The sequence below is a fragment of the Microplitis demolitor genome, chromosome 7, assembly GCF_026212275.2.
Source record: "Microplitis demolitor isolate Queensland-Clemson2020A chromosome 7, iyMicDemo2.1a, whole genome shotgun sequence".
NCBI classification, from domain to species: Eukaryota; Metazoa; Arthropoda; class Insecta; order Hymenoptera; family Braconidae; genus Microplitis; species Microplitis demolitor.
Window position 1 is genome coordinate 21,350,467 of NC_068551.1, and position 15,297 is coordinate 21,365,763.

The following is a 15,297-nucleotide window of genomic DNA, read 5'->3' on the forward strand; positions in this document are numbered from 1 at the left end:
GGGGATGGACAACGGAAAGGAAATTTTATTTTTTATGATTTGAGTTTAGATTAAAAAATTCTCCCTGACTGATAGATTATAATATATATACATATCGAATTTAAGTCTGAGCATAATTATATACATAAAAATTTTTACATACTTCAAATGGCTATAACTTTTAAACTACTGGGTCTACGCTTTTTTTTATAAGAACAAAACTTGTAGAAAATTAAATTTACAACATTTTTTGTATCTATAAAAAATACTCTAGGATCAATACTTTACAAGATATAGCAGTTTAAAATTTTTGGAAATAAATACGCAATTTTGAAATTCAAAATTTTTAAAACGGCTGTAACTTTTGAACGGCTCATCCCACACTATTTTTTATATCAACAAAAATTATAGAAAATTAAATTTCCTATAACTTTGGTCTCCTTAAAAAAGACCCTAAAATCAATAGTTTAACAGATACATCCATTTTAAGTCTTCTTCTAAAAATAATCATATATACATTTCAAAAATGATTTTAATTCATTAAATAGGATTTAAAACTACAATGGCTTCGATTAAAATTTAATAAAACCTCATATCAGATTTTACCATTTCTCCACCATCATTAATTATTAAAAACCAATAAAAAAAAAAATAAGTAGTTTTTATTTTTTTTTTACAAGGCGCGTCAAAATGACCGAGAAACTCTATTGTCACTGTTACCATCAACTTTGACCTCGATTATTCAGCATTAGTATTAAAGCTTGTAAAATCGACCGTTATCAGTGTTGTGTGGTTATTTCGTATGTATGCGTTGAATATTTACTTGTCATATACATGCATCCGTCTCTACCTACATACATACATTTATACCAACATGCCTACATATATATACAAACAAGAATAAAGGGGCTGGAGAAGTAAAGGGCGAGTTACAACACATTATGGAGAATGAGAAGATATCACGTCAGCGGACTACTTTGAATTCGGATAGTTGTCACGCTCATCAAGCCATGCTACCCCGCATTGGGAATAATGAGATCCCAGTTATTGTTTATGCTAATTTACCATTCATTTTTTTTTTCATCTCCACCCATTGAAATTTTCCCACTCCCAGAAAAAAATGATTTGATACTCCGTAGGATCCCGAGACCGCGGAGTGAATAGAATCTGCGGACTGATCCGCGGAATCTGAATATCGATTTAAAAACATATATATTTTTTAGTTTTCAAATATATTATCGTCAGTTCGATGCTCTAGTTTTTCAAGTACACATAAAACCGTTGTATCACGCACACATTTGCCGGTTAGATCGGTGAAGGTATCGATCCGCGGGTGGTATGTCGCGGCCCAGCTGGCAACTATTTCACTCCAGGGCTTATAGTTGTTTGTTGGTATTATCGCTGATGTTAAGTTCCCCAAGTGTTAAGCTCAGCTCAATTATGTTAATATGGATTTTAACAGATTGCTTTTTCTTTTTTTTCCGCACTTGGGTAAGCTAAAAAAATTAGGTGGTTGTATTGCAGCGGTCTTGGTTTCAATGTCACCCTTTCCAGATTAATGGTCGACTGTAATTTAAACTTGTAATTTAATTAATTTGGTATTTTAAATATTAATTATCCTCGAGTACTTTTTAAATATTTATTCCACTCTAGGCCTTGTTTTAATTAATTTTCCTGCAGGCGATTTGATATTTCAGTTCAGACCGACTTTTGATAAATTTATTTTACTCGTAATTTTGACATTCATTTTGTAGCTACCACTCGGTCAACTTAATTGGTATGTAATTTTTAAAAATTTTATTTATTTTAGTATTTTATGAAAATTTTCATTTCAAATAAATTTTTTAATGTTAATTATAATCCATAGTTTCTTTAAGCTCATTAAAATTTTTTGCGGTCATAAAATAAATTTAATCTCAGTACACATTTTTATTTAATCAATTTAAATTAATTATTTATTAATTTTAATTTTTTTTTTAATTAAAAAAAAAATTCACTTGTGATTTTTATTTAAATTAAAGTGTTAACTTTTGCAACCCTTTGAATTAAATTTTTTCATCTTGAAAAAAAATTAATTTCCTCAGTAAAATTACAAAAATTAATTACGTCTAGGTCTTTTTTTTACACGAATTTATTTAAATATTTTTGAAAATAATTTCATGTAAAAAAAAAAAAAATGTAAATACTGTAAAATTAACTCATGAATGAGCGATAAAAAATATATAATTGAAATGTCAAAGCAAGTGATTTAATTATTAATAAAATTCTGCTTATGTATCAAGCATTTATTTAATTTACTTCAACATATTTTTTCGTATGATGAAAAAAAAAAAAACCAGACAATAGAAATGTTACACGCGAAGAGTACGTGCAGGTACAAACACAACAGCGATGTATCTTCTGACTAATTGCATCGCTCATTACCCGAGGTGTCGTGACGCGAATGGAAAAAAATAAAAATAACAATAAAAAAAAAAAAAAGTTGTAAAAGAAGAAACTCGAGCTTTTATGAGGATAATTTTTTTTCATAAAAATTTAAGTGAGAATCAGGCTAATTATTGACCATATTGTAACATATTTACATATATAAATATTTCTTGAATTTCTTATTGTTATACAAATTATTATTGTTTCTATTCCATATATATATGTTTATCTTTATCCCTTTGTTTTATTTATCTGACCGTGCTTAAAATTTTCATTGTTATCGTTTTTCTTTATTTTTCCCAATTGAGGCTACTTTTTTTTTTTTTTTTTTTATTTTTTTTTATTATCATTTTTATCAAGATCGTATCTTGAGCTTATGAAATATAGGTTGTGACCTGATTACTCTACTGCTGAGTTTAGCAACGAAAACAATAGAACAGATAACAGTTTATCGAATCTTTGAAAAAATATAGTTCACCGATTGTTGAATTATTAAATTGTAGGTTTGATAAAAGAAGAAAAAGATATTGTAGTAAGAGATTGTATTACATTTTTTCTTTGCTCAGCAAATCCTAAATACTCGGAAGTTAATATCACACAATTATATTTATCATGAACTGGACGACGTGACCCAACTTCCATCTTACGGCAGAAAAATTATTTTGAAATCTGTGGAATTCATAAATTTGTAGTGAGTTAAACATTCAACAATTTTTATGTCATTTAATTTGAGTACCAACTCCGTAGAGTAAATTTGAATTTACTATCCATCTTACGGCAAAATAGGTATTTTGAGGTATGGTAAGTTGATCATTTTTTTAGTCGGGTAAAACAGAGCCGACGTTTGCCGATTAGGCTCCAAGCACATGCGTTAGTCTATTTAATACGTAAATTTAAATTTACAATCCATCTTACGGCAAAATACGATTTGAAATATAGTAAATTAGTAAGCTTACAGACAGATAACGCAGACTGAAGATTTCCGATCAAAATCAAATCGCACGTGCTGATTCTACTGGCACACAAATTTAAATCTATAATCCATCTTACGGCGAAATGTATTTTGAAGTGTAGTAAATTTAGAGATGGATGACGCAGACTGAAGTTTTCCGATCAAACTCAACGCGCGTGCGCTAAATCTAGTGACGCGCAAATTTAAATTTATAATCCATCTTACGGCGAAAAAAAAATTAAGGATTTTTACCCAAATTTTATCCAGTATCTAGACTACTGTAGATCTAGATACTTATTTTAAAAATATATGCACCAAGTATATTTAACGTTGTTATACATTTTTGAATCCATCTTACGGCAACGGAAATTTTAAATAATATAATTAAATTTTATGGCAATGTCATTAGTTTAAGTAATAACTTTTTTAAATTATATCTAATTGAAAGTGCCTTTGAATACAATGAAGGCATCTGTAATATTTTTTTATATTGTATAAATCATATGAAAATTTCCAAAATGTTCAAAATAAGTTCTTGAAAGGTACAAAAGCGGTTAATCTATCCTCGCTTAGTGTTGACGAAAAAGTGCGAGACCAAACTGTCGATACTTTGTTCAAAATGAATAGAGAATTTTTCCTGCCTCTCTTTATTCCTGCTGCAAAATCGAGCTATCAAAGTGTCCCCTAAGGCGAAATCAGTTCAATCACAAAAAAATAATTTTTTGAAAAAAGGGCGAGTGCAAACCGTTGGCTAGTCTGTTAGTAATTGATTGCTACTAGATTGTGTCGATGTATGAAAGCTGTAATAGACTCAATGATTCCTGCTGCACAACTCAGCTACCAGTTTCCCCTAAAGCGAAATTAGTTCCATCAGTAATTTTTTTTTCCAATAAAAAAAAAAAAAAAATTGGCATCGCAGCTAAAATTTTTTTTTCTTCTCTCAAAAAATTAATCAGGCCATTTTTTATGGCAAAAATAAATTTCATACCCAAGTAGTTTGAATAAATAAATATTAAAGTGTCCAATAATTAGTAAATATCAAATAATAATAAATTAATAAAAATAAAAACTGAAATAGAATTTTTTGTAACTGACTTTTAGCTCACTCTGTACTCAAATTTAATTCCGCCAGCTGATAGCCTCAATTATCATCCATCTTATTGCACTGTGCTTTCAATCGCCATCCATCTTGCAACAACGGGAAAAATAAAATTTAAAAAAACTGCAGTAAAAAAATGAATCGTGTTATATATCAATAATCTCATTTTTTTTATTATAATTTTTTTTTTAAATATAACAGCTGATCAATCAATCATCGTGTGTAATATGACAATAGTGTTATTAATGAGTGATGATCCAGTGATATAATTATGATAGAATGAGTATGAATTAACTGTTTATATAGTATTGCTTCACGTCATCGACATAATTGTGATTGAGCACCAGCTTAAATTTTATTACATATTACATTTTAATATATATATATTTATTTTAAATTTACTTTGAGATCACTTAGTTACTTTATTTACTATCCTTTCATTCATATATTTTAAGTAGACATAAATATTTCTTGTCACTTTATTATAAAAAATGAGTAAAATAAAATTTTTTTTTTGTCACTAATTTCGATTGTGATTTTTATTTTAAAATTATATTCATAAAAAAGATCACTTAGTAATTTTATTTATCATTATACTTATAAGTATGACAGTGTGACAATTTATATTAATTATCTGTTAAAAGTAATTAATTAAGTTTATTAATTAGTTATAAAAATAAAATTATGCGAGTACTTAAATTAGTGATGCAGTTGACTATGTAACTAAATATTTTATTAAGTAATTGATAATTTAATATTTTAAATTATATTTACAATTTAAATTGGGTCATTTTTTTTTAATTAATAAAAAAAAAATTTTTATTAATTAAGTCTATTTTGGTTACTTTTTTTTTTGTAAAAAATTTTAATTTAAATGCAGTATAGAGGTCTGTGTTAATTTTACATCAGTAGTTTTAATTTTTTGGTTATAGAAAATCTTAAAATAATAATGTTCAAATTTTTTTTTTGAAAAATTTTTGTTTTTGGCTTTCAAATCTTCATAAAATATAAAAAATTGCTTGGGTTTTTTTTGCAATTTACAATCGAGATTTCCATTTTTTTTTTACATAAAAATTAGATGACCGTAAAAATGGCCACTGCCATTTTTCTGACTCAGTACAAATAAAATAAATTATTTTTTATAATTTAAATTAATCCGAGAATATTTCAAAAGTTGATGACAAAAAAAATTCTGTCTGTTAAAATTTAAAAAAACTGCTCAGTGGTCCAAAAAAATTTTATCATGTTAATAATATAAATAATATATATATATATATATATACAGTGAACCTGAGTATCTTTGGCCAAATTTACCCCCTCCTCTCTCGTTTAACAAACAAACTTTTTCTTACATTTGAAGGCGCCAAAAATTTCAAGCCGCCTGTTAATTACATGGATGTAAAAAAAATTATTTAGATCATGTCTTTTTTTTTTTTGTGCAGACAATATTAGACCAATCAAAAGTTACCCAGATTAACTGTCTGACAACTCAATTAAATTATTTTTTTTTCTGATTCCTCCATTTCGCTCGAATTTGCGTTGCCTCACTTTTAAATTTTTTTAAGACCGTCCATTTTCTCATAACAAACAAATAATTCAAATTCAAATTGCAGTAGTCATGTGGGGCAAGTGTGCGTTGTGAGTAATCGTGCGCCCACTTACCCCAAATGCCTCTATAGTTTAATTAGCGAGACTGCGTTTCAGATCTGAAACTCAAAGTTTCGCTAATCCAACTCCAAAAAAAATTAACCTCAAATTTTCTTCTCCATATAAAAAAAAAAAAAAAAATAAATCGTTAAAACTTTCGTCACACCGTCAAAATATCAGGCACTCCGCAGATAATACTTCTTTTAATACAGTAGTATGGAAGTGTACTTATTAAATATACATAATTGAAATGTACAATCTAAGCTATTTAACTTTTAATTTATCAATAAGCCCTTCAGAAAACGATAAACTTCTACAGGTTCATTAAATATTATAAAACATAAAACTTTCGATAATTTATTCGAACGCCGATATCGGAAAGCTGCTTATTTCTTTTAAAAAATATGTTATAATGTTACATCGCATTATACCTAATTTTGTTCGAACAAATTTAAACTTTCCATATTAAACTTTAATTAAAGTTGTTAAAACATAGTTTAATAATATTCTTAATCCTCATTTTATTTTTTAAAAATTTAAAAGCAACTAATTACATAAAAAATATATGAGTGAAGATTAAAAAACGATAAGTTATAAATTCGTTAAATTTGGAATTGTGAAATTGAATCAGTCACTACTACAATTGTACAAATAATATATCATTCAAAATAATTATGAAAAAATATTTTCAAGTACCGATTTTTTAAAGAAACCACGGAAAAAATATAGTGGGACAATTACAGTTTTAAATCTCAACAAAGCCCCTCTACTGGAAAAATGTAACAATGATATTATTTTTGAGACATTATAGTTACATACAAGACTTTTTTTTAGTTCTTAATAGTAAATAGATTTTCTTGTACATTAGAAACTGTAAAAGATGGCGTCTACAATCGTAATTACCGATATCGGGTATCAAAATAATCGGTGGCTGCAACCAATTAATTTTCAGTAGCTGCTACCGATTATTTCGGTAGCAGCCACGGAAAAATAGTCGGTAGCTGCTACCCATTGTCCATCGGTAGATACTACTGATTATTTTTTTCCGTGAATGGCAGCGCAAACTATAAAATACTTGAAGTTTATTATACAAGAGTTCAATTTTTGCATTGAAAACATAATTTTTCCACTTCCTTTCCGGCCTGTGGAATTAATTTTGATCTCTTAATTAATACCCTGGTAAGAATTTTGATAAAATTTGGAGCAAATCGCTCCAAAAACTTCATTTATACATAAAACATTTCTCAAAATTGCTACCAGAGCCATTGCACACCAACGGAAAAAATTATAACCTTCTGACCTACGCGTAAAATTTTCCGAGCCGAAGGCGGGATCAGAACACGTGGATTGACTGGCACTTTTTCCAAATTTGCACCCGAAAAATTAAAAATTTTACTATCGTTCATCCAAGTTTTGATCCATACGTAAATTTAATTTGCATACTTTCCCTCATTAGCAAAAAAAATTTAACCTCGAATGACAAAACAGGTCAGGAATTAACTTCTGCGCAGGTGCCAAAAAATATTATTTTCCGGACACACCCGACAGGCTAAAGACCTATCGACTACAAATTCCCATCATACTTTAATATTAAAATTAAAAATTTATTTTTTCTCAGTCATAAGTATAAGAAAGCTTAGATCGTACATCTCAAAAAATATAAACTAATCGAATCCATAAATATAATTATCAATTTATAGTCAGTTTTTTTTTCTTCGCATACTCCGTTATACAATTAGCTTTATAATTTTTATTTGATAATTATAATAATAATTATTATTATTTACAATCTCACATTTACATTTTAAGTAGCCCTTTCTGTACAAACGTTTTTTTAAAGTTAAAAAAAAAAAAAATATTTCTGGCAGTAAATGTACAGTCATATAGATCGATACGATTTTTTTTTATTTATTTATTTTTTTTTTTTATAGCAACTACCCTGATTAATCCATCGTATCTCGATAACATACATAACATGATTGTGTGATAGATGTGTCTGTGTGTGTTATGAGTGACAATATTTACATATATTTATAAATTATAAATATTGCCGGTCATATTACAATAAAATTAACTTCAAGTAGCAATAGACAACACATTGATATACATAACAATGCAAATTACAATATTTCTATACACATTATTATTATTATTATTATTTTTTTAAATTTAAATCTCACGTAAATCAGGCACGCATACTTGCATATATTTACACTGTCGCATAACCAGGTGCTCTTGTGGCTTTTGAGATAAAAATAAAAGTATTTTTTTTTTACTTTATTAGATGTTAATTATGTACTACACTGTAAAAAATCGGGGGTGAATACGGATTTTATTTCAATCTGAATTCACTTCGGTCCGGAGTTTTAATACTTGAATAAATTTTTATTTAATAGAAACAGCTGTTAATTAGAAACATAATTATTTCAATAAATAATTCGTTCAGATATTAATAATTAAACTTAAAATATTATGTTTTTAATTTATAAAATGTTTTAGTAACTCACTAAATTATAATTTCATATATATAATACATAGTGAAAATATTAAATTATTGAATAGCTATAGTGACATAGTTTTTATGGGAATATTTTATATTTCGGTACAATATGAAATGTTATCTCGTGGTATAGTTGATGTAAGTCATAAGACAGTTTGTGACTCAGTGGAATTATATTTATTAAAGTTTTATTATCAGCTGCTTATAATTTTTAAAAATAATTTCGCGTGAATATATGGATAGGAAACTCGTAATTATTTCCGTACTCGATATAAATGTCAAAATATCAAAGACCTGAGCTCACTATGTATTAGTAATTTTTTTTATAATTAATATTTTCCGAAACTTCCCTTCGGAGTAAAATGAACTCCGAGGGAATTAAATAAATAAAAAGTCGACTCCACTCACCCCGTAATTTTTTACAGTGTATGTATTAATTTTATTTAATTAATTAATTAATAAATTATTTACTATTTAAAAACAATACTTTCGGGTGCTGACTTGGTGGACGTGGCTAAGAGAGAGGGGATGTCCCTGATGCTGGAGAGGAACATCCCCGTCTTCTTGTCAGCCGTAATAGTAGCTCTTGTTCGTCGGTATATTTCGCAAGTTTTCGGTTGATAAAATTGTGTGAAGGCTGTCAGCGCCGATCATGTGATTACCGAGATCGACACGAACTCCGGGATGATGGATTGACATTTGGTGATGCATTGGTACTCCGACACCGCCACCCATTCCAGTAACTCCACCTACTCCAGAAACTCCCCCTAGGCCTACGCCACCGCCACCCCCACCCCCACCCATTCCCCCGCTGACTATCATCGAAGGCATCGGCATTCGCGGGTCGGTATAATAACAATCTGTACCTGAACAATGTAGTCGTTCTGAAAGTTGCGTTTCTGGTATTCTGAAATAAAAATTTTTTGTTATTTAAGAAAAATAATCAGAAAATGGGAAATTTTGATTTTGTAAATAAATTGATTTTTGATAATTTTTTTTTAAATTTATTTTCCGAGAAAAACTTATAATTTTAAATAAAAAATAAAATTTTGACTAAAACGAAACCAAAATTATAATTATTAATAAAGATTTGAATTTTTAATTAAAAATAATTCATTTAAATTTTTATAAAATTTGAAATTTCATTAAAAAATTTAAATCTTCCATTAAAAATCTTAAGTTTATTCCGCCTAGTGATTAAACTCCTGTTTAACATTAAAATTTCAAATTTGAATTCTCGAATAATTACTTTTCCCACTGAAAATTCCCAATCTTACTTTCCGATCATTCTTTAGTTGTATAATTTATAATTAAAAAATTTTTCAGATAAAAATTAGCATTTCCAATAAAATTAATTATCGAGTAAAGTGAGGGCTGAGATGATTGTGTTGTCTTGTTTAAGATCCGAGAGGATATTTAACTGCATAATAGATATTTACCTTGTCTCGGGCATCGGAACTGGAACGGGGGTTGACAGATCGATATCCGCATCAATCTCGGAAATTTCATCAGTAAATCCATTCGGCAAAGTTTCGTTATTCTCCTGGAATTTAGTCTCCCGTTTAGCTCGATGCCGACTAATTAGTAGTCGCCCGATAACAAGACCTAGGAAAAGCATCACCCCACCCGCCACCGAAATTGTTATGTAGAGGTAGAACTTTTCTTGATTTCCTGTCGAAAAATACAACAAACTTTTATATTTAAGGCAAGGCCACTTGCCCAATTTATTTTTTCTCATTCTATTTCGTTTCGCTCTTTGAATTATTCAATTCAACTTTTATACTTTTACGTATCATTATAATTATTATCAATAAAAATAATTTTAAATTTTTTTCAATCAAAAAAATTATTTATCCGAGCGAAAATTTTTAGCGGGCAAATAAATTTTTTTTAATGGACTCAATATAATTTATTTGTAGGGTAGGGGGAGGGGGTGGGTGGGTCGGGGATTGAGCCTTTTGAAATTGGGAAATTTCAATAAACAAAACATTACTGTCAGTTATTGATACGCAGGTTTTTTTTAGAGAGTAAATTTAAATAGACAGAGCATTCAAATATATGAAAGGTATATAAATTTATAAATAAATTTATCGGTAAATAACTGTTTACAAACAACATGCATGCAATCGTAAGCAATAAACATCATATTCATTAATCAATATATCATTTTACATATTTTTTAGTATATAAATTATGATATACTACTTTTTGAATATAAATCATCCAAATACTGTCGATAACTATTTTGTAGATAACTAAAATGTGTCGATATGATAACGTTTTAAATACGAAAATACCCACCGATCAATAATAGATATATATATACATATATATAAATACACAAACATTTACACATATATATGTTGGATTGCTCAAAAATAAAATTTGATTTTTTTCGTTACAGCCCTTCATAATTTACTATACAGTAAAAGAAGAAAAAAAAACCAAAATTTGAGAGCTGGCTCGTAATTTTCAAAATATATAAAATATTAAAAGATTTAATTTTTGTCTCTCAATTTTTTTTTTTTTGATACTGGAAAAAAATCTAAACATTTCGCCATGTAATAAATTTTGAATTTTCGCTCAAAATTTTCAAATTTTTGGCAAGTTTAAAATTTGAATTTTTAAGCTCAGACTTTTTTCTATTTACTAATTTTCTGAAGGACAAGAGAGGAAAAAAATGAAATAATTTTTTTTGGCTTACCCTTTACTCACATATATATATTTACATATACATATATCTGACAACTTAGTTATCTGTAACTAAAATAAACTTACTTGTGATAAATGAGTATGCATTAATCCATTCATTGAGATAGCCGACCATCACAAGATCCTCTTCTGCAACTGCCAAGATCATCTTCTTGTAATATATATATATATATATTTTTTTTTTTTTCATCATCATTGATACTTGTATCAAGATAAATTAATTTTTAAAAATTTCCCAATAAATAAAATAATTTATTTAAATTTAAATTTAAACTTATTCCCGCTATCTCATTGCAATTTATCATTTATCAGTAAAAGTTATTTCAATAAAAATATTTAGTAACGTCCGTTGACAAGAAGAAACGCTGCTTAGTTCGTCGTACCTACCGACGGAGCTAAAATATAACGCATGCATATCAAGAATTCCTCATTCCTCATTCCTCGTTGCTCATTCCTCTTATCTAGAGACTACTCTACCAAGATAGAGATGCATACATGTAATTAATGCAAGTGATTATAAGGGACAGCATTAGCGAGCACTAAAAATTTAGGTCACGTCAGTGCCAGAGTATGACTTAAATTTTTTTTTTTATTTTATTTAATTTCCATTCTCTAAGGAATTGAAGGAAAATATTTTTTTTTACTCCCTTGTTACTACGCTCGGACATTTAAATTTGAAAAAATTAATTGCCGCTCTTATATATATATATATATAAATTAATTGATAGTTTAATTGTCGGATAAATTTAATTAAGATAATTATTAATTAAAACTAACGGTTTTGTATGCAAATAAATAATTTTGATAATTAAAAAAAAAATTTAATACTTAGATTGGAGTTTAATAATTTTCCTCTAGTTGTTGAATTTTACTAGTAATTTATTATTTAATTAATTTAATTAATTTATTAGAATAATTATTTTGAAATATTTTAGATTAAATTAAAAAAAAAAATAATTTTAATAATTAAATTGAAAATTTAACATTGTGGAATTAAATTTTTTTTTTTTAAAAATAATAATATAATAGTGTTAATATTTGCTGTTAATATTTTTGAAATCCCGGTAATTTAAAGCAAAGCCAAATAAATTTGAATTATTGCTGTTATCCTGAGTACTCATTATTAATTATCATTATGAAAATATTTGCTAATTATTAACTGAATCCACTTTGTTCCTTTATTTTCATTTACTTTTAAATTAATTGTTTAATAAAGATAATAAATAATGAATTAAAATTTTTCAGTATATGTCTTCAATCCAATTACGTTTTATTAAAATTTTATTGGAACTGATAAATTTAAATGGCAATTCGTACGCGTAATAATCGTTAACGGAAATTATTATTTTTTAATTTAATGGGTGCACTCAGAAATTATAATAAAAAAAAAAAATTGTAGTTGTTCAATTGAAAATATTTAATAATATTATTAATTAAATGAAATACTACAATGAACTAGAGAACCTTTTAACAGTTCTCTATTTATTATTTTATAATAAAAAGTTAAAAAAAAAAGTCCATTGAGGAAATAAATTGATATTAATTCATTGTAGGTACACGTAATTAAATAATAAACTAATTGATGTGCCAATCAGTGTTATTAAACGGATGTTGAACCATTTAAGTATATATAAATATTATTTATATTTATATATATGAATATTAAAATAGTAAAAAATTAATTAATTAATTAATTTTTAGTAAAAAAAAAATTTTAATATTCGTTAATAATTTTTTTTTTTTTTAAACCATCGGAAATTTTGGCAATGAAAACAAATTCCGTCTTGGGTAAAATGAAACCTTTAAAAAAACTTTACTACGCGGGAAAAAATAATTAAGATTTTTCAAAAAATTAGATCTATGTTACTTTTAGCAGATCTATGGAGATCAACATAGACTTTATTGTTGCCAGGGCTTTCTTATCGAGATATCGACGAAAATTTGGGAAGATTAACAAAAATCATCGGTCTCCGATGACCTCCGTAGGTCAGTGAGATCTATTCTAAATTTGAGATCTACATAGATCTTAATTATGTTTCCCTGGATTTTTTTGTCGAAACAGGCTTCAATAAATTTAAATCTGTTTTGATTTTCCTAATTTTGGAAAATAACTCAACTGTCAAACATCAAAAAAATTTTGAGTAACCCCAATATATGGAGTCAACTTTTCCACCCACTTTCAGACCACAAATAAAAATTTTGACAAAAAAAAAAAAAAAAAAAAATTTCATTTCGCTGAACTGCCATAACTTCCATTCATGCATTATCATCAAACCAGTAAATAATAAACGAGCCATTAATTATCAAGCACTACAAGTAATCAAAATTTCCATCGCTAATAGCTAAGTCAATCAATTAACCAATTAATTAATTAATTAATTAATTAATTAATTAATTAATTAACTAATAAAATGCATACATAATAAAACTTACGATCATTATTAGTCCGTGCCCGAGGTAAAGTTGAGTCAACAGTTGTCGCATCAAGAGTTTCATTGGTTCTGGGCGGCGGTTCAGGATTTTCTAAATTTGGACTTGGACTAAATTCCGTTTTGAAGTCCGTTCGGTCGAAGCCTTCGTCAAACTCCGGTACAAGATCCACTTCATCCGGCTCAATGTCGCCGACAAATTGCTCTCTTAACACGCCTCGGGGCACTACACAAAACAAAGTTATTGTTTTATTTATCGGCCAGTCATTATTAAAAAGTTAATATTAATCCAGCTGCGACCTATACTTTCTGAAGCCTCGAGCTGTTTTACTCGCTTACATTAATAAACTCCACGTTTCTCCGACATTACTTTGTCTATATATTAATATTAATTAATTTTATTTTAAATATTACATGAGAAAAAAATTTGTTATTTGTGCGGAGAGAAACTGAAATAAATAAACAAAACGGATTAGATAAAATGGACAAGTTTTTAAATTTATAAGCACGGATCGCTTAATTAAATTCCAAGTTAAACAGCTGTAATCAGTTTTAAATTTTTTTTTTTTGTTTAATAATAAACTATCTCTAATTAACAAAGTTTTTTTTAACTTTCATTGACTCAACTTATTATTTTATTCCAGAGTTCGTATTTTTTTATACAAAACAAAAATTATTCCTGCTAATTTAAATTATTCTTCGCTTTACTGGCGACTGTGCAGTCAATTGAGGATTATATTATATACAACTATCGATAGCTTAATTACCTGCCATTATTTTATTGTGAGAAATGTCGGCAGTCAAAAAATTACATTTTGTTTTTAATAAAAAAAAAAAAATTTTGATCTTGACAATTAATTTTTGATCATTGATAGGATCTTGATTTGATGGAATGTTTTGAAACTTTATGATAATTAGACAGTTTCTAGATTCGCTGACATACTTTAGACAGTTTTAGAAATTTGTGTAACAATATGATGGATTTTGATTTCTTGAGACAAAGCTCTCGAGTTATGGATCATTAAGTAGCAGGATAATTACTGACTGCAGAAGGATCGTGTCTGTTTTTGACATTTTGATGTTTTTGTGTTTTTCTGGTGAGGAATTATAAAAAATGAAATTATTTTATTTGAAGAAAATTATCCGTATAAAAAATATTCAGGAGAAGGGGGAAAGAAAAATTTCTTTGGTGGGCAAAATGAGGTATCCCCTAAAAAAGGCGAAAAAAAAACTTCTGCATATCAAATAAAATTGATCAAATTAAATTTTTTTGTGAGCAATTTACATTGAAAAACATTACATTTTACACAATTATTGGATGTAAAAGAAGAAAAAGAAAATTTACTGGTTTTTATCATAAATCAAAAGCCATCAGCATTGTTTGACTGAAACTCGATTTTTGAAAAAGTTTAACAAAAAAAAATTTTAAATAATACTCTATTATGTTTACAAAAGTGATTTTGAAATGTTTAAAAAACATTTTAAATATAAAATCTTAGAGGTACCCCGTTTTACCTACCCTACCCCCTTTTGTCCTCCCCCTTCCTCTATT

At 27.4% G+C, this 15,297-nt stretch overlaps 1 protein-coding gene across 1 annotated transcript in view; it reads right to left on the reverse strand.

The window, feature by feature from the left end:
• Positions 1-6,684: 6,684 nt before the first annotated feature.
• Positions 6,685-15,297, reverse strand: part of LOC103579599 (protein eva-1) — a 48,575-nt gene continuing 39,962 nt past the window's right edge. Inside the window, exons 7-11 of the mRNA XM_053740754.1 lie at positions 13,750-13,971; positions 11,383-11,451; positions 10,044-10,275; positions 9,405-9,511; positions 6,685-9,320 (exon numbers count right to left, since the gene is read on the reverse strand). Coding sequence (XP_053596729.1) covers positions 9,172-9,320; positions 9,405-9,511; positions 10,044-10,275; positions 11,383-11,451; positions 13,750-13,971 — 779 coding nt within the window. The 3' untranslated portion in view covers positions 6,685-9,171. The remainder of the gene's footprint in view (positions 9,321-9,404; positions 9,512-10,043; positions 10,276-11,382; positions 11,452-13,749; positions 13,972-15,297) is intronic.